At 36.3% G+C, this 21,450-nt stretch overlaps 1 protein-coding gene across 3 annotated transcripts; it reads left to right on the plus strand.

The window, feature by feature from the left end:
- The first annotated feature begins 7,901 nt into the window (after nucleotides 1–7,901).
- LOC123315710 lies at nucleotides 7,902–20,805 on the plus strand. 3 transcript variants are annotated; one of them, XM_044901539.1, is made up of 6 exons: nucleotides 7,903–8,195; nucleotides 14,891–14,924; nucleotides 15,255–15,404; nucleotides 18,609–18,835; nucleotides 20,165–20,325; nucleotides 20,411–20,805. In XM_044901539.1, exons 4-6 carry the CDS (start codon nucleotides 18,658–18,660, stop codon nucleotides 20,468–20,470), a joined length of 399 nt encoding a protein of 132 aa, XP_044757474.1. In that variant the 5' UTR covers nucleotides 7,903–8,195; nucleotides 14,891–14,924; nucleotides 15,255–15,404; nucleotides 18,609–18,657; the 3' UTR covers nucleotides 20,471–20,805. The 3 variants fall into 3 exon arrangements, with proteins under 3 accessions (XP_044757476.1, XP_044757474.1, XP_044757475.1); XM_044901541.1 differs by lacking the exon at nucleotides 15,255–15,404 and having other exon boundaries at nucleotides 7,902–8,195; nucleotides 14,891–14,917; nucleotides 18,602–18,835; XM_044901540.1 differs by lacking the exon at nucleotides 15,255–15,404.
- Nucleotides 20,806–21,450: the final 645 nt, after the last annotated feature.

Here is a 21,450-nt window from a genome sequence, read left to right on the forward strand (position 1 = left end):
CGAGGCGAGCTCTTCGAAGTCAACTCGAAAATGAAAACAGGAAAAACAAAAAAAATTATTTTCTCCCAAACATGGTCAGATATTGAAAAGTTTGGTATGAAAATATAGGTTTTCGAACACGCTCAATCTATTGCAAGCAATTTCGAAAGCCTATCTCCGTTGGTTTAGATTTTCACCTTGAAAATGGCATTTTTCAAAAATTGCAATTTTCAATCTGCGATATCTCTTGTTATATTCGTCTGATCCAATTGGGATTTCCGGTTATATAATCAGCGTTGCCTAGGCTTCCACCCTAGCACAAAAACTCGATTTCGAAAATCTCGATTTTTTGGGTCAAAAATGAGCAAGGGGTTACACCCCCCTGAAATGACCTATTTGCTACTCTGTCTGAAAATCAGGATGTTCTATTACTGTCCTAGGATATGGAGTGCATAGAATTTGTTTTGAAGATTCTAGAAAACCAAACAGTTGATGATTCAATAGAGCATTGCACTCCAGAGAGCTCTTCGAAGTCAACTCGAAAATGAAAACTGGAAAAACAAAAAAAATTATTTTCTCCCAAACATTGTCAGATATTGAAAAGTTTGGTATGAAAATATAGGTTTTCGAACACGCTGAATCTATTGCAAGCAATTTCGAAAGCCTATCTCGGTTGGTTCAGATTTTCACCTTGAAAATGGCATTTTTCAAAAATTGCAATTTTCAATCTGCGATATCTCCTGTTATATTCGTCTGATCCAATTGGGATTTCCGGTTAAATAATCAGCGTTGCCAAAGCTTCCACCCTAGCACAAAAACTCGATTTCGAAAATCTCGATTTTTTGGGTCAAAAATGAGCAAGGGGTTAGACCCCCCTAAAATGACCTATTTGCTACTCTGTCTGAAAATCAGGATGTTCTATTACTGTCCTAGGATATGGAGTGCATAGAATTTGTTTTGAAGATTCTAGAAAACCAAACAGTTGATGATTCAATAGAGCATTGCACTCCAGAGAGCTCTTCGAAGTCAACTCGAAAATGAAAAGTGGAAAAACAAAAAAATTTATTTTCTCCCAAACATTGTCAGATATTGAAAAGTTTGGTATGAAAATATAGGTTTTCGAACACGCTCAATCTATTGCAAGCAATTTCGAAAGCCTATCTCCGTTGGTTTAGATTTTCACCTTGAAAATGGCATTTTTCAAAAATTGCAATTTTCAATCTGCGATATCTCTTGTTATATTCGTCTGATCCAATTGGGATTTCCGGTTATATAATCAGCGTTGCCTAGGCTTCCACCCTAGCACAAAAACTCGATTTCGAAAATGTCGATTTTTTGGGTCAAAAATGAGCAAGGGGTTACACCCCCCTGAAATGACCTATTTGCTACTCTGTCTGAAAATCAGGATGTTCTATTACTGTCCTAGGATATGGAGTGCATAGAATTTGTTTTGAAGATTCTAGAAAACCAAACAGTTGATGATTCAATAGAGCATTGCACTCCAGAGAGCTTTTCGAAGTCAACTCGAAAATGAAAAGTGGAAAAACAAAAAAATTTATTTTCTCCCAAACATTGTCAGATATTGAAAAGTTTGGTATGAAAATATAGGTTTTCGTACACGCTGAATCTATTGCAAGCAGTTTCGAAAGCCTATCTCCGTTGGTTTAGATTTTTCATCTCGGAAATGGCATTTTTCAAAAATTGTAATTTTCAATCTACGATATCTCCTGTTATATTCGTCTGATCCAATTGGGATTTCCGGTTATATAATCAGCGTTGCCTAGGCTTCCACCCTAGCACAAAAACTCGATTTCGAAAATCTCGATTTTTTGGGTCAAAAATGAGCAAGGGCTTAGACCCCCCTAAAATGACCTATTTGCTACTCTGTCTGAAAATCAGGATGTTCTATCACTGTCCTAGGATATGGAGTGCATAGAATTTGTTTTGAAGATTCTAGAAAACCAAACAGTTGATGATTCAATAGAGCATTGCACTCCAGAGAGCTTTTCGAAGTCAACTCGAAAATGAAAAGTAGAAAAACAAAAAAAATTATTTTGTCCTAAACAGGGCCGGATATTTGAAATTTTGGTATGAAAATATCGGTTTTCGAACCCGCTGAATCTATTGCGAGCAATTTCGAAAGCATATCTCCTGTCGTTTAGATTTTCATCTTGGGAAGGGCATTTTTCAAAAATTGCAAATTTAACTTTCACTGACAATCCGTCAAGACCCAACGGTTGCCCCGAAAAGGATGAACTTCTCAGATTTATTACTAGAAGAATTGCTCTATCAGAATATGTATCACATTATTCAGATCTATGATAATTTTTCTGGAAGAAAAACTACTCGAAAGCTGATTTTCGAAAAATTCCCAAAAAGTTGGGTTTAAATGTTTCCCATCATATCGGAGGCACTCTCTATATGCATGTACATATGGATATATTTTCAGTGAATTGACTCGTCTAGAAAAATGAAATTTTTCTCATCCTCCATTGTTTTTACGAAAAAACAAATCAATAAATGTCGAGAAAACCAATCATCCTCACGGATTTCATAACCATCCTCCCCTAGCGAGTGACATTTTCTTCGGGCGTTAGATGAGGAGAAAATTCAGTTCCATTTATGAAATACCTGCTATACCCCCAGATAGAGAGATAATTAAATGATTCCTTTGATGCAACCCATCCGAATGTTTGGATATGCGACACGCATTATTTTGTTGATGCACGCAAATGCATTTATCTGAACGATGTTCATTCGTTTTTCCCTTTATTAGTGATACCAATCTCATTAAAAATTGGTGGTCATACTAAGAATTGCAATTCTAGGAAAGAGACTTCCAGGAATTGGTGATGGATATCTCAAATTTTTAATTTCCATTTTACATCGTTCACTACTCATGTCGATATCGATGTATCTTTAAAATTTTGAGTGAAAAGAATGCTTGATCTGAATGAACGATGGTTGAAATTGCATTTATTTTACGTATATACTACACAGATACAGCGATTCCGATTGGGAGATAATCCAAGAAGAATTTAATTACAAAATCAGAGCAAAATACGTTGAAAACTGGTAGGAAATCTGCGTCTTTGATATTCAGGAAAAGGGGTTGAAAAATTCACCTTTTTTTTCGACCATGAAAGTAAATAGATCGATATACACATGCGCGTGATCGTACGCGATCTTTTGTTGAAATATTTCGCAAACTAAAATTATACAGTGTCGTAGAAAAACAGTTTCTAACCTACTGATTGAAATCAAACGGAAACTAAAATATTCCAGATCTCTGCGAATTTTTATCATTGCAATATCGATATATAGCCCAAATTTTCATCATCGTAAAAACGTATATGGATTATTTGTTCACGTTTCACATAAAGAAAATATCCAATATTCCTTCTGCAAATAGATCCTCAGAGAAATATTCTGTAAATGTTAGGTACTAAGAAAAATGTGCCAATATAATTTTTTTTTAATCACGACCGTGATTTAAGGGATGGTCATTGTATTTCAACGTTTTTAATGAAATTGTTCATCTTTAAAAAGAAAAACAACCAAAAATCTCGGCATCCGAACAATATACCTCTATATTTATTTCTTCCTTCGACCATTCTGTTGATACCCACCCTATATATTTTATTATAATCATTGACATCGACATGTACTTACGAAATTAGTTCAAGACTTCTATACAAGACTAATGTTAGACCATTATCAATGAACGTATGCGTGAGCCTATTTCCAGTAGGATCAATATAAAAGTTCTAATAGACGTAATAATTCATCAAAAATAACAGCTTTGGACGAATATAGTATTTTTTCAGGACGATAATATGAATACTCAAGTGTGAACGATTGATTTTCCATAAATTATAACTTGGATATCCCTATCTATTATCACGTAGCATTGTTGAAACTGATGAACTTTTTTTTTGGTAGCAAAACGAGAAAGATACTATCTAGCGTATGGATACTTTTCTAGATAGTTTTACATGTTTATTTATAATTAAGAGCACAAAAATTACTCTTAGTATTTTGCTCACAAAAGGAGGAATAAAACGAATAAACAAATCTTTATTAGTATTATTCTTACAGATTGAAAATCGGAATATTTCTCGTAAAACAGTAAATAGGCCACGTTATACTTCCAGCACCCCTTAGGTAAATCTATTTGCCGATATTTTTAAATAATATCTGATCGATTATGAACGTTTTCAATCGCCCCAATATTCTACCCCTGGCAACCTTGTCTGAATTACCGCAAAAAGTTCATCCCCCACCCTCCGATAGTAGGCCGAAGAAGGAGTAATAAAAACTCGCGAAACAAATTCAGGCATTCAAAAGAAAAACTTTCGCGGACATACTCGAGTTTGTGTGCGATTTATCGGAAATTTACAATTGTCCATCAGTCCTATTCATCTGTTTCTTCTATATTTTATGTGAGTAAGAACATTTTTTATTTACCATTTTGAATTTTGGCGAACGTTTCATATTATGGGAGTAATTTTCATCAGAAAGCTTTCATAATGTAGAATATGAATAGAGGTGTTTCAATCTTAATTTCCAAACCAACAAAATTCAGAAATTTCACTGTTATATTTCCTTTCATTTGCTTTGATTAACTATTTCCAAAGATCCAAAGCTTTCGCAATGGATCATTTAAGAAAATTTTATTTTCCTAAGGAAAACCTCACAGTTGGCAAGACCTAAATATACTGCTTCAACAAATCTTCTAGAAGATTCAAATCTTAATTCATTTCTGAGGTCCTGTTTGGTGCAATACCCATAATATTCATAATGAAAATTATCATTTCGTCGACGATTGCTATAAAAAGGAGATCGTTGGCAGTATACAGAGTGATTATTTATGGTGGAGGACAAAAGCATTTTTTTGGGTTGTGGAGTAACATGGGGTCAAAAACGTTTCCTTCAAGATGTGAAAACCCTCTTCTCACCCTATGCCTTCAAAAAGCTATTGGAGGAAATGACTTCACAGTCTAATTTTAATTTTAAACCTGCGGTAAAAACCAGCCTGTATCTGTGAGGGAGCTTATCATAATCATCTACTTTTTCCTGGATCATTCAAACACGAGTAGGTACCTCATCTGGTTGTAGAATCGACCTTGATATCGATTCACATAAAAAATTCCTATGTCCACTATGAGGGTGTTATATATAGATCCAGTAATTTTGGCTCAGAACTTAAGGGGACAAAACGTTGAATGAAAAAGAATAGCTTCACAGAATGAGTTATTTCGACACACTGTTTTATATAATATACGAGGATATATTGAAAAATTCTCAGCCTACTATAGAACCGAACAAAATTTCGCTATCAAAATATTTTATTACTCACTATATTCTCCTCTTAATTGGATACATTCATTACAGCGAACCTGCAACGTCTCTAGAACTTTGAAAAAAATGTTTCTTCTTGCTCTACAAACCAGACCTTCACAGCTCTTATTAACTACTCGATGGAAGAAAATTTACGACCTTTTAAGACTTTTTTTCAGTTGAAGAAAGGGATGATAGTCGGATGGAGCCAAATCTTGTGAATACGGGGGGTGTTCTAGTAATTCAAACCCTAAATCTCGAATTATTTGCATGGCAACATGAGATTTGTGTGCAGGGGCGTTGTCCTGCAAAAACAAAACACCTTTGGATAGCTTTCCGCGTGTTTTCTTTTTAATTTTTTCCCATAGATTGGTCAGTAATGTCGAATAGTAATCTCCGGTTATTGTTCTACCCTTATCCAAAAAATCAATCATGATTAATCCATAGCAATCCCACAAACCTGAAGCAAGAACTTTTTCAGCAGATTTTTGGACACGAAGTTTCTTAGGTCTTGAGGAACCAGAGTGATTCCATTCCATCGATTGTTGCTTTGTTTCTGGATCGTAGAAATGTACTGAAGTCTCATCCATAGTAACAATTCGGAATTCGGTTTAAGAAGTCTACATCGTTTTCAAATCGAGCACAGATCGAACGCGATGCTTCTACCCTTGCACGCTGTTGGTCAACATTCAAACATTTGGGGATCCATTTTGCAGCAACTTTTCTCATGTTCTCTGGTTTACTTTTTTGACCTCAAACTTCACACTGACACTTCTAATGAGTTATTGTTCGTTTCTATGGTAACGCAATATTTTTTTAAGCATGGAACTGGTCTAGGCTAACTAGATATCAATACATCCTCGTACATACTCTCGCCATTGTTTTATGGTTTTAATTTGGATAAAAAACTTCAGATTGAACAGATGAAGGTAGTGTAACGTCAGAAGGCCATGAAAGATAAAATAATTCTTCAGACTAAAGATGAGCTAGGATCAATCATAACGCTCAGGTCAGCTCTCTAAAACTTATCACTCCGAAACTGATGGGCGGTGGAAAGTGGTAGTGGTGGATGGACAGTGGAAAATGGATGATGGTGGATATTGCAGAGAGGACAGTGGACAGTTAAGAGTTGATAATGGCCAGTGAAGGCTGCAAGGGGTGAAGTTTAAATGGTGGGCTGTAGAAAGTGGTAGTTGAGGGTGGACAGTGAAGGGATGATGGTGGATGGTGCAGAGTTGACGCTGGATGGTGAAAGGTTGGCTTGTGGAACATGCATGGGGGTAGGGGCGCATCCTCAGGTACCGGGGGTAAAATTACTCCTCCCAGAGAAGAGTTTTCCACATTAAAACTACGAATGCAAATGGGAATAATGGAGCATTTGCTTTTTCTTGAGTTTCAAATGTGTTAATATTGTATTTCTTGACTTTTTATGATGAATATTGTACCTATATCAGTCATAGTGGTGAATGGATAGTGGAAAATGGATGATAGTGGATAAACAAGAGAGGAAATGGACAGTGATGAGTTGATGTTTTCCCAATGGAAGGTTCAGGAGATTTAATGGTGGGCGGTAGACAGTGGTGGTGGAGGGTGGACAGTAGAAAATGGATAGGGAAGGGGGGATGGTGATTGGTGCATAGTTAATGGTGGATGGTTAAGGGTAGAGGTTGCCCAGTGGAGAAGCAAGGCGTGGAATTTTCATGAAAGGTGGTAGTGGACGGTGAACAGTGATGGGGTAATGGTGGATGGTGCAGAGTGAATGGTGGAGGAAAAGGTGTGGAGGTTGGCCTGTGGAGGGTGGACAGTGTAGGCTGGACTTGGGAGTGTGGACTTTGAGAATGTATAATAGACTGTGGACGGTGAAATGTGGATTTTGGTTGTTGGAAAGAGACCGCTGGATGGTGAAGAGTGAGCAGTTATAATATCGCTTCTAAATCTGCAAATCCTCTGGAAAATCCTCGTAGTTAGGAACATGGATGTTGAAGGAGAGATGGTGATTGGTGCGTAGTTAATGGTGGATGGTTAAGGGTAGAGGTTGGCCAGTGGAGAAACGGGGGTTGGAATTTTGATGATAGGTCGTCATGGTGGATGGTGTAGAGTGGACGATGGGCGGTAGAGACGAGATGGTGGACAGTGGATAATGGACGATGGAAGGTGGACGGTAAAGACTTGAGGGCAGAAAGTGGAAGGTGGATAGCCAAAGAGTGACTGGTGGAGGAAAAGGTGTAGAGTTTGGCCTGTGGAGGGTGGACAGTGTAGGCTGTGTGGACTTCGAGGATGGATAATAGGTTGTGGACGCTGAAGGGTGGATTTTGGGAGTTTGAAAGTGGCCGCTGGATGGTGAAGGGCTACCGTTATAATATCGCTACTAAATCTGCAAATCCTCTGGAAAATCCACGTAGTTAGCCAGCGGTTTTTCCTGACAGTTGGTCCCAGCTCCTCCTCCGCATCCTCATCCACGTTGAGACCATAGAAAAAGGGTCTCCACCCTCTCTGACCGGCGTGAAAATCCAGGCTCGCAGGAAACGGCGATCGCGTTAATGTGAAAGGTCAAAGAGGGGTCCATAGAGTTGTTTGTATCGGCGGCGGCGGCGGCAGCGAACATCCATATTTCCCGCACGGTGGCGGAACGCCCGGAAAAGCGCCGGTCCTGGGAAACTGGGTGTGTGGGTGGATTGCGACGACGGTCGTAACGTTGGTGGCGGCTTACGTCGGCGGTCGCGGGCATTCCCCAAATCAGAAACGAACAGGGGGGTGAAGCGTAAAGGTGTTCAGGCTGCCGGTAAAACATCAATAAGATTTTGTCAATGTAGTTTGTAGTTAGCAGCCGAGCGACCCATGTTCAACGTCTGAACCGCAACAAGTGGAAAAGCAAGGTGGGTAGACAGAAGCTGTTGAATATATATGTCTAAAAATAACACCCTTTCCATTGGCTACCACTGAATCACACCTCGACGTATTTTCAATTTTTTCTCTCCCAGTTTCTAAAACCCTCATCCTTCATCCAAAATACCTCGTCTTCTCACAATTATACACAAACTCCATGCATGTCTCATCGGAAAAAAAAACGTAGTTCGATATTATTACCTCAAAAACAGGGCGGCACCTGCATCGTATCTAAGTGGGCGGAAGTTTCAGCCGTAGGGCTGATGCAGGTAATATACATCCGCTAATCCCCAAACCAAACAGCGATTCGGCTAAGCCTGAATGTGTGCAGAAATTGGGTTTGTTCGGGAGTTACAGCCATCCTGGATTCGACCGAATTGTAATATCCACAGGTTGTATTCGAGTGACGTGTATATACCTAAACCAGCGGTAATGGTTATTGTTGTACGGTGGATTATTAATGAGGAGTGCGTCCTTTTTTTATCGTGCATCTTGAATGTCTAATGTGGGAATGTATCGGGTCGGAATTTTCCGATTTTCTTTGGGAAATCGATAAAGCGGACGGTGTCGTTCTTTTTTATTCGTCTTGCATCTTTTGGTATGTCGACCCTTCATTAAATTTCTTTTAGATTTATATTTCGATATGCTTTCCTGATTTTTTTGCAACCTTTTCTGTATTGTCACTCAGATTTTACGAAAATCTATAACGAGAGCTAGCACTGAAACTGCATTCGTAATAAGATTTTCAGAACTTCATTACTAAACAATTAATGCCGTTGAAGATGATCATTAAAAAGTTTTTTATTGTATTATGTAGTGGAAATACCAATATAACCTGAAACTCCTTTAAGCTGCAATGGTTTAGTATAAACGAATTATTTCGCAATATTTCATGAATTTATGTTCAGAAGTTCATAGAAAAAAAAGCTGACAGATTTTTTCAAATTGAATCAATTTTTTGCGTGTTGGATTGCAATATTCATCATTGTTTTGTTAAAAAACTCTGAATTCTGAAGTAGTTTCATCGCATACAACCACTATACGAGTATGATTACATTTTTCAAGTCTAAAAAAAGGAGCTATATAAAATAATTTGAAAACAGTCTGAAGCATTGGAAATTCGATATAAATATTTTTCATATAAACTGAGCAATTCAACTGAAGCGAGAGAAGAATTTGCAACAGTCATCCATCATTCGTAACTCAGAAAAAATACATTTTTTATCATTCAGTTTGATAGGAATCGGAAAACCATAGCAATTCATTTCCCATAAATAATGCAAAAATTATAATATTATTCCATTAATGAAGCCCTGATGACTGTCTACGGACAAAAGTAAGTTCAAATTGAAGAAATGGTTGCAAGAATTTACAAAAAAACGTCATTTCTTGACGTAACAAAACAATAAGTAAATATTTCACATCATAAATCGAAAATAATGAGCAGAGAATGAACAACGAAAAGATTCTACCAAAAATTATTAGAATATAGTCGAATTTTTTCTAGTACTTTTCTGAATGAGTAGAAATTAATATTAGTTTTCCATACTTCACCAGCAAAATGATATATATTTCTTCAAGAATCTACCCATTTGAAAAATATACAAAAAGAAATCATAAAACATTCACCGATTTATTTCCATCTCTACATAATAAAAAAAAGGCAGAAATATATCGACACCAGTGGTTCCTTCGCCATTTTGTAACACACAGGGATTATTTTTTTGCATCTCCGGAAAAAATCTTTCTTGAGATTTATATGACGAACATTATATGGAAATATCGGAGAGATGAAGAAAAATAGTTAGTTATCTCGTCTTATAAAATTCACCTTCGAAAAACTAAAATCCTACAATTTATGAGCAAACTTCGTTGAAATTCATCTTTAAATCAATTCAAAAATATAAAACAACAATTTTTTAAGATAGAAAAAACTTTTACTGATATAGATTCATACATAATCCAGAAGAATTACTCTGTTACTGAAATATATCCATGCTACTAGCTCATTCGCCATTTTGTAACGTAAAATAAATTTCACAGATATTTCGATCTTCCTGAAAGTAATTGAATGACATCACATAATATATTTCTATGAAATGAAAAAAATTATATACAGAACATGACACTTTTCGTCCAGCAAATAAGAAATAACTCATCAGATAACTGGAATTTTATATTTATGCCACTCATAATAGAATGGTGGGAATACATTCCTATATTCGATTCAATGAATAATGTTGACGTCGATACGGATGAGCTGGAAGTTTCAATTTTCCAAATTACTGGCTGATGGATGAATTTGTAGATATCACAATTCGCTTTCAATTCTGAATTCGATAATGGTTTCCAATTCGATTTTTATCAATATATATAAAATATAAGTGAGAAAAGTGATATGCCATTTTTGTAAAGTAATGTTGTAAAAATCATTTTCATATGAAAAGTTTTGATCAATAATTCCAGGCTATATTCAGAAGTAATATCCAAAGTTTGACAATCAAACCGTGCAACAAGGTTATGCCTTGTAGGAGTACATCTTGGAGGAACTGGAAAGATATTCAATTTAAATTATTGCTCAAACACTGGAGACATTGAGTAATGAAAGTTATTTGGGTTGAGTTCAAATTATAACCAGAAATTCTCACCCCATCCTCTTTTAATCTTCCCCATCCCCTGTTCACCCAAAAGTATTATGTGGTTTATTGAATTTTGCCTCGTAATATTCAATTTACGTCTCACTCAGCTCTGTCATTTCCCGGAAAGTTATTATGTGTAACAATGTAAACAGTTGTCTGCTTCTCGTGTTGTGAAATGTTATGTAGGACAGTGGGTTGGAATGTTATCTTTACAACTCGATTAAGAAATGGTCGTTGGTGAAGAATTACCATGAAAGAGAGACAATAACATGATAATTGTTGATGACAACTTTATGTTCAATTTGAACAATGATCGACTTTTTAATGAAATTCAAAACATGACAGTATTTGTAGTGATGATGAGAAAAAACTTATCAGACATGTCGATTTTTTTCGAAACACAGTCCTCAAATTTCATCCCTCGAGAAACTTGCAATCCAGGAACTATTTGAGAAATTTTTGCTCGATATTTTGTGATCAAAGGCTTTGCTGAAACCACAGATGAAATATTAGGTTCTCCTTCCTTCTTCATGTGACAGCAGACCATCAAAACTTGTGCTATACGTATATCACAGATTAAATGAAATTAATCTATGACATATATGTTGGGAATATCGTAAAAATCCATTTTAGAAGAGTTTCACTACAGAAAACTCACCCAATTACTATGTACAGTGAAGAAAATTGAATAGAAGCAGTGTTTCTCACTATCCTCTTTCGAAGCGTCATAAAATATTCAATTTCATTCGACATTTTTTGCTTACACCGTTCGTAGGTACCCTGACAGATAGACAAGGATGTACGCTTGGCGGTTTCTCCTTTTGCGAAAGAAAACCTTGACAAAATCACCAAGTGCTTGGAATTACTGAAAGGATTGCTGAACCTGGTGCAATCAATATAATAGAAACTGGAAAATCCCTACAAAGGTGGTTTCACTTGCTAATTCTCACAAAGGGTCGATTTCCTTTCCATCTCACGTTATCGGCAGAGAACTGGCACTAACGGGAGTTAAATGAAGAAATACGATACAAAGGGATTGGAAGAAACCCAAAAGTGGCAACGAAATCCATTCGGGCGCAATCTGAAATTTCATTATCAGCAGAAGAATGTGTAGGAGATGCTTAGCGCGACTGCAAAAAGCGGCATTAATTGGCCTGGCTGCTTGTTTAACCTTTCTATTCTTGCGTGGGATAACTTTGGGAGTAGGAGGAATGGCTGGTGATAAAGTTCAAATGTTGTAAAGCTCATTCTGAAGAGATGGGCGCATCGTGAACAATCAAAGTTTTATTGCATTCGCGTCTGACGAAAATTAGTGGTTCGGAAGATACTAGCTCCAACATCCTACATTCGAATAAACTATTACGTTATTATTTCATTAAATGACTCTAACGCTTTTAAGTATCCATAAAATTATGATATCTCCATGAATTACTTAGCCTCAAAATGGGTCGATCTGGGAATGTATGAAGGATTATTATAGGCAAAGATTATAGAGTAGAAAGATAGGAAACGCCCTCATATCGCTAGTACTAAAAACCGACTATATTTTGGCCAGTGAAAACACATTTGACAATGAGATGGCGCTGAAAACGTATTATCAATACAGAAAAACTGTTTAATAACAGTTTTCTCTTTTATAATTGAGGGGCGCGAAATTCGAATTCTATTCCTTGTATTCAATTTCAATATTGACGTTGTTGAGACCAGAAAACAAACATCCTGAGCGACAAAACAAAAGGATGGTTTTGTTTTGTGACCAGGATGTTAGTTTTCATCTGAACATTGTTTGGAATCGATTGGTATCAATGAAATACGCTGTTGGATGTGATAAATTTTTATTTGCAATCTATAAAAAATTTACAAAAATTTGAAATTATGGACAACGAATAGAGCTTTGACTAGGAGACAAGAGTACATGGTTATCTGCTATAGTTACGTGAAAGGTGTTTTTCTGTGAAAAAGTTTCGAATTAATAAACTGAGTTGAATTTTTACAATTTATATCAGAAATTGATATGAACCAATATTCAATTTACCGTCAGAGGATACATATTTCCGTTACTTACATATTATTTACAAAATTTTCAGAACCACAATTGAAAAAAACCTTACAGAGGTATACAAGCCTTGTATTCAAGTCCGTCAGTATAATTTCTTCACGCTTTTTCATGATTTCTTCATAGTATGGTCACGACACAATATACAAATTGATTGACGAATGAACACTCACAGAAAGTTTCATAAAACTTTGACTTTCCAAACAACAATTTGACAGTCACCCGATTCCCAAATCGAAATCCATAAAATTTTGCATTTCTGAATATATTGAAGGCAATATTGAGAATCTTTGAATGGAAGGTAAGGTTAATTGGTGTAAAAGTCATAATTTCCCCTAAATGAGCCCTTCATGTAAGGGATGCTTCCTGCATACAACAATTCACGTGGATAAACAGTTCTCAATCGACTTGCAGTAAAATGTTCATTGCACATGGTATAGTCAGTAGTGTTTGCAGGCCTTTACGCCCTGAAAATTTTATCCACTTCGTAGCACTGAAAACAAAAATCAATGAATGACCGAGTCACATGTTACCAGTTAATACTTACATTCCCATTTTCCTTAGTAAAATTCGTTTTATTTGATCCACAGTTCTTCACCATACAATAATTTTCGAACGATATTCTGAGGTTTTCGCCAAGAAATTAGACAAAAATTTCAATAATCAGCAACTAGAACGGGCTCGGAAAACAAAAGGCGATACGAGGTTGTCTATGGATACGAGAATCAAAACATTCAAAACCGGTTTGATCAAAATGGCCAGTTGACTCTGACATCTCGCAAAATTTCATATGTCCCTCGAATTAAAATTTTAACCAGTCTTAGGGCCTTAAAAACACATTTGAAACACAGATGGCGCTCACATCACTCTAGTCGCTTCGTTTCCTATCTTTCTACTCTATAATCTTTGATTATAGGATGACATTTTTAATACAGAACATCGAGTTTCCTTCAGTTGCTTTCGATAAGAAGTTTAATCATGAACATTCTGGAATACACCACTTGACAAATTTTCACTGTTTGTGTTTTAAGACAAAAAAATCCAAGAAACTGTTGAAAAAACATCAACTCACTGTTTAGTTTGATGGTTCTAGAAAAATACTGACGGTGACTCGATGAAATATATCCAGGAACACTTAATGAGATTCATAGAGATAAAAAAAACTATCTATTTCTATTTCTATGAATACTTAATTCAAAAGTTGTTGAGCCATTTGAATTTATAAACTATTTTTCTCGTTATATCGGCATGAAATAGGAGGAAATTTTTTTAAATGCGTAGGTACTTCAAAAATAGCAACTCTATACTCAAGAATCGATTCTTCCCGTCCTCATTTATATTTCAAACCGTTGGAATATTCAATATTGTAAGCTTTTGAATGGTATATCGAATGCCACAAAGAGAAAATTGGATATTCGGTATAAAATGACTGCAATTTTCCAATACATATGTAATGTGTTCGAAATTGATTGAATATTCAAAGATATTCAATAACTACTCGATGAGTTACCGACTTCTTCTTGCTATAAAAAATTCAGTATAGGTAATATCAGTGAGTATTTAACTCAATTCTACAGTTTGGGTCGTACAAATATTTTAACAGTTTCTTGAGGTCAAAAGAAACACTTTTTTTTGTTTTACTATTTTTGGCGAAATGTCTTCGATTCGAATGCCTATGTAATATTACAGCCAATACCATTCTCAGTCAAATGAATGTTACGATCAACTTGTCAATTTTATTGTTAGGTAGTAAATCAATATTTTCTTGTCACTTTCAACCTCCAATCTTTCTAATACCCTTTTCATTCTTGTTAATGTATAGGAAAAGTTAATAAAGCGAATGGTTTGCCTACAAATTATGACCACAGAATATTCTTTGTTAGAGATTTTAGTTTCCGACTTATGCCAACAATGAATTCACAGTAAATCTTATTATTTATTTTATTCATTTATCTCTTGTAATTTCTATAATATTTTCTATTTTTTTCAGAAAAAATGTGCCGATCTTTCTGGAAAATTTACAGGTGAGAAAAAAATTTCTTTAGGGCGCTTTCAGAGAAAACAAATATTCATTTCGCAGAATATAATTTATAATATTAATGTGATCAGCTTGATTGTTATCCACATATATGTTTTCGACGACGAATTTTTAACCAGAAAAAAACTTTGAAGTACGCGCTCTTTTTCTTGAAGAAAATCTATGAACTTAGGCGTGTTTTCCCGAATAACCTAGAAATACGGAAATTCCATCTAGCAATTCTGAGTTCCCTTTCGCATTCCTCCGAACTTCAATGAGACAATCATCGGACAAGGATCACAGTGCCAACTTTCTACAGCTTACTCATTTTTTTCAGTTTTTTACAAACTCTTCACAACCGAGAAACTTAACCGCAAAAGGATGCCCATCCAATCCCTATTTTTTCCGAACGAACCTGAAATACCAACAGAAAATTACTTGTGTTCAATACCTGGATTTAATAGGACACTACATTATTTGAAAAAGCGTGAGTATTCTCTTAGAGAAGATTAGCGAAGGATTTTTTTTGTTGTTGGACGCGACCGGTAGAGAAAGAGTAGAATTTGAAAATTCCGTATTTAGATTCGTAGGAAATCAGTAGATGATTTCGTATTAGACTGGTTGGGAACTCGAAAACTTCAAAGAGCGTTTTAATGTGGATTCTTATATGACTGCACGAGAATTGGAATCGTGATGATATCTTATGAAAGTCTCTGACAGCTGACAATATCACAAAAAAATAGCTTGACTGAAATACTGGTCCAGAACCCTCCTTACTTCACTACTTACACCCCTCAAAACTAAAGATCTTGTGAAATTTTCATTTCAACGCCTAGAAATTGATTTAAAAATTTTAGTACTTAAATTTTTCCTGAAAATTTTTATGGTTTTTTTCTGTCAACATCTAACATATGAATTTTTTCAAAGAGTATTGCCAAATGAATTATATATCTTGAATTCCCAGTCTTCTAAATCAGAAATTTTTTATCTAATTCATTATGAATTAATCATCACGATTCTGATATATTCCAGATCATATTTCGATTCAGGTTAACCAGACTTTTGTTTTTGAGTTCTTCACCCTGTAGAACTCACTGTAGATTCTGTTCTGTCCTTAGGCGTTTGTCCCTGTCAGTAAATCCCTATCCCCAAATCGATTTTTTTATCTCATCACCATATTTCGAAATTTTCCAAAACCCAGTTTCGTATTTTTATATACAGGGCTGCCCAGAAATTAATACAACAAAATTTGACCACAGATTCCCGGAAAAAATAGTGATCTCCTGATTTTATCTCGAGAATCCATAGTGGACAAATTTTGTTGCATCAATTTAGGGACACCAGGTGTTATTGTGGTAGATATATTCAAAACAGTAGGTAGAAATTTTTGGGTAGGTATTTTCGAGGTAGAGACGTGTTTTAACCCAACTTCTCCTGTTTTAATTCGTTTAATGTTTGTTTTAATGTTTTCCCCAAATTTATAATTCACCATAATGAAAGCAACTCGATTCCAAAAATACTTTTTTCAATTATCGGTGATGAAGTTTTCGTTCTTTCTCGAGGAGATAGTACACGGGAAAGAGATCAATAAGTTACGCTCAGCTGATTTGGGCCAATGAAAGGAAGATGGTTCCTAATTATCAGATTTCTGGAAAAAAGTTACTCTAAAAAATATATGATTGAGATTTATTCGCACTTCTCAAAACTGTACTCAGAGATATTCTTGTATACAGTCATCATATTTGGAAGGAGCAACAGTTGTCTCTGATAAATATAAATGAACTAGGAATGCTCGATTTTGTTCTGGGAGTAGAATTTAGTGTGATGAAAGCCATCAACGTTGCATCTGAGCCCTTCGCACATACAACCTCAAATCCTTGTGATTTAGATTAGTGGAAATCGTCATGTTACATGGGGAATTAATCAAAAATGACTTTGTCCACTTGTCATCTGTCAAATATTGACAGCACTTTTTTGACAGCCCAAAAATGTGACGTTCGGCGTTTATTGGGAGAAATAGCCAAAAAAACTCATAGGTTTCCGTGAATTTCGAAAATGAACGCTTAATTTCGACATGGTCAATACATCTACGCCAGAGCAAAGACGCTACGTAACCCAAGGGCATCTCTGACGTAAACGCCCACCGGTTGGCGCATACCGAGCCCATGGGCCACGAAAGAAAGCTCAATGAACAGGGGGCAATGAACATTAAGAAAAATCGATTCTTCCCGTGTAACTTTGTCAGAGATATTTCAGCGAAGAGCCAGTTTTGGCACTTCTCATCATTCGGAATGCAGGCTGCTTTTGACACCATGACAGGGCCAGGCTGCAAGAAACGCGGGATTTGGTCCTGCGAAGGAGGACCGAAGACTTCGGAGGATCAATCTGACGAATTTCTGCGGCGTATACATGCGCGGTCTGATCCTTCTTTGTCTCCCTTTCATTCATGAGGATTTCCGAATTATTTTTAGACGCCAGCGCTGGACGGCTCAATAAGCACGGACGAAAAAATTTATGAGTTTACTGAACAACGATCCTGACCAATGGGGAACAACATAAACATTCTTCCCGATCGATTTTTACCTGTGTCGGCAGAAATAGGAAGGAATAGTGGGAACACTGGGAACGGAAATCTCTCCTGTTTTATGTGGCATTATGTCCGTTTTATTATAATGTTACGTATTGAATCATTCAATTGAATACTCTGATTTATTTAGCTCTATTTGCATATACCGTGATTTATCTACACTAAATCTACATCTACACTTGTCGCACTCTTAAAACCGCCTCTGTATCGCTAACTGTTTCTTCACTCCCATTCCAGTTACTGTCTGAATATTGCCAAAAGCCACAGAGGCGTACTTAGGGTCTTTCGTACCCACAAGGAATACCTCCTTCAACCCTATTTTTTGGCAATAAAATTGGCGTGAATTTCCATTAACGAGGAAATGATTCAAAACTGGAGTTTTGAAGAGGGCTAGTCCCTCCCAAGCACAACTGATTAACCACCTGAAGCAGCTTTTTAACGCTTTGCTGTATATTTGATTGAAAATTGCTTATGGATGAATCTTTCGACGAACACTTCATTGTACAAAGTCGAAAAACGAACTTTTCTTTCGAGGGGACTCATTTACATGACCTGATTTATTTTCCTGAAAAGTTTACGAAAGCTGACAATCTAGTTGCTCAGATTTTGTCAGGGTTAGGATTGTTGCTTATCCAGATTTTGGTATGTCCCATATTGCAATGAAAATAATGTGTGTGCCTCGTGGGTGGACACAAGAAGCAAATAGAGGAAGACCAACTGGTCCACCAAGTTGTACCACAAACGGAAAGCTCTAAAAATCGTTTCACTCCTACGTGTCAAATCAAGAACCAGTAGATTAAACACCTGAAAGGAAATTTTTATAAATATATATTTACATATAGAATAGATAGGTAGGTTGTTGTGTCCTCAAACCCCTTTCTTGTCAAAGAAGTGTCAATGAGATAGTAAACCTGGAGGTGTATTATTTAGCTTTTATAGCTAAGTTATCGGTATATTTCTCATGGAATTAACTTGGCAAAATGCAACATTCGGAAAGCGAAAGAGACGATATTGCTGTTATAGTTCATCCTGGCTTTCTCATATTCTTGATAGATCGAGTGAATCAAAACGGCAAAAACATAATCATCCCTAACCTCTTTACAGGAAATGGGCCTCTTAGCCATGGTGATTTGATAGGATAGTTGCATGGGATATGAGGACTGTATTAGCAGTCTTATGGGTCTGTGTTTTCGCAGAAACAAGAGAAACCTTCTTTAGGAGGCCGAGTGACTTATCCTCGGAGAAGGAAATATTCAACAATTTAGCAAGTAGCTCGCAAATAATGCTTCGATCGACAAGAGGAGCGAGACAGTATGATATTCCACAAATAGGTGAGTACCAATTATAAATAAAAATAATTTCATAAGAATTAAGGAAACTGCAACGAGATACAATTCTCGATTTTTCTCGTGGCACCATTACCAAGAAAAAAACATTTCCTGATCAATCTAGAATGTTCAACATCTCATGCTGTTGAAGAAGGATTACGAATGTATCTTCTGTCGATTTCCATCACGTCTCAACATCAGCACTAACAAGATCAATGCATCATTCCTTATATTACGTGTTCCCACAAGTTTATCTGCTAGATTCTGGAATCAGTGCACCACGAGAGACGTGAAATCCAACGAAATGATTCTCGCCAGAGGGATGAAGCCCTGAACCGACTTTAATAATCTATGAATTTGACGAGGATCGATTGGTTCCAAACCGGAAAGAAATCGGGGGCTGTAGAATATTTATTAGAGTCTGCTATTTCTGTAACAGTGACGCACGTCTATACTGATTGCCAGGATTACCTTTCTCTTCTGATCCACATTTCACTTGTTCCTGTTCTTCGGGAATCCCTCAACTTGGTTTTATTTCAGTACCTATCCGTATATAGGGTGAACCAAGTGATTCTCATTCAGAATCAGCCAATATATAACCGTTTTTTTCACAAAAATCCTCATCTAATTCATAGCACTTCAGGAAAAGTTTTGGTTGCCACTGCTCATCCTGCCACAACTTTCAACCAGCCAGATTTTACCAGGCGTACACTTCGGTGATACATCAAATTAAAGTTTATTACTAGAAGAGTTGTTCTTTCAGAATATATATCACAATTAGTTTTACGATGATTTTTTTGGGAGATCCTCGTGTCAAAAGTTGACTCTCGAAAAATTCCCAAAAATATGGGATCAGTGGAAAATTCGTCAAGACCGAATGATTGGCATCGAGGTCGATGAAATTTAATTCATTTATCATTACTAGAAGAGTGGCTCTTTTAGAAAATGTATCACATTTGTACCTACGATGATTTTTCTGAGAGATACGCGTGTCGAAAGTTGACCCTCGAAAAATTGGTGTCTTTCGCTCCTATTCATTTAAGAGGTGGCAACATTTTTTCTCGACAACTTTGACCTAGGCAACCCTATGCCAAAGTATAGAGAGCAAAATAAGCTTTAATTTGATGCCCCGAAATTATTCCTGACTGCTAAGAACTTGCGGCAACTTGCAACTAAAACTCGTTGAGTTCCTAACGTCTATTGCTGTGAAATGAAGAATTCTCAGTTGAAATTGGGATATGTTTGAGGTCCGATAAACGGCAAAATCAGTCTTATTGTTTCAGAAGTAAAAAATTATCAAATGAAAGGTACAAAACTCGATTTTTCTTCCAGAATGTCCACCAGCGGTGGACGGTATGGACAGGTTTGCCTGTCCCTCCCCGGATCGACAAGGTCGATACCACTGCATTGATGATCACGTCCTATGTGACGGTTTTATTGACTGTCCTGCAGGTGAAGACGAAGACAGACAGGACTGTATGTTTTATAAAACGGTGAGTGAGATATATTGACGTCAAGATCGACAAAAAAAAGTTGCTGCCATTTAAAGAATGATAACTGAAATTTTCTTTCTTGCAGACTAAAGCGCACCTCGATGTACTGGCTGATGCCCTGCTCCAGTGGGCAAGAGGCCGTTAACACAGGCTACAATGGCGATATGAGAGAGCCCTCGCTTGTCAGGTCCGTGAGCTCTCCTCTTATCAAAATCTACATTCTACTGGCCTACACAGAGAGTAAAAAGACTATGCAAGCTTTAGACCCCTGGTCGCACTGCCAGATGTAAATAGTATAAAAATTCAAGAAGATGTAAATAACCAAAGAATCAATAAAAACCTGCGGCAGTACTTTCATTAGATTAATGTCAACCGAGCTGGATGAATGATATATGGAATTGAACAATATGAATTTCAATAGAATCTGATAAATTTATACTTCATATGCTTTTGTCTCGAATATTCAGGTTTTATTTGAAATGTGTATTTTTTTCCAACGAGTAAATAAACCTACCTTTCCTGTCCTTTAAACTTCACCTACCTACCCAAATATGGCACAGTGCATTAATGGGGAGTGCCTATTTCTATACAAAAGAAGTTACTCATTCAAAAGATTCATCAATCAAACATGAAATGAACAAGAAAAAAAAACGATTTTGCTAATCGTTTCACCATAAGCAGAAAATACTCAAATAGTTTGAAGGGATGCAATCATTTAAAAACAAGTCGAAGCACACATCATTGTGCTATTAATGCACATAAGAAAATATTTTTTAATCTCAGTTCTACATAAATTCATCCACCATTTTCTCTAAAATTATCAAATCTGACAGTCTGACAGACTAATCAGATCTTAATTTTATTTGTTATCCACGATCGATGCATACTGTGATCATAATATGGTTGTTTCCTTGAGCATTATAACATTTATCAATCCCTTAATGAGTAATGAGCCATTATTAACTGGTCAAGACGATGTCAAGTTTGGTCAAATTATGCAATACTCATGATATGTTCGTTGTATGTTATACTATTCTCCTGAAAGACACTAATATTTCAAAGATTTGGTGCCATTTTGTAATGTATTTAAAAATCTCAAATGGGAAGACTTAGCTAGACCGTCTT

The sequence above is a fragment of the Coccinella septempunctata genome, chromosome 6, assembly GCF_907165205.1.
Source record: "Coccinella septempunctata chromosome 6, icCocSept1.1, whole genome shotgun sequence".
In the NCBI taxonomy this organism is placed as follows: domain Eukaryota; kingdom Metazoa; phylum Arthropoda; class Insecta; order Coleoptera; family Coccinellidae; genus Coccinella; species Coccinella septempunctata.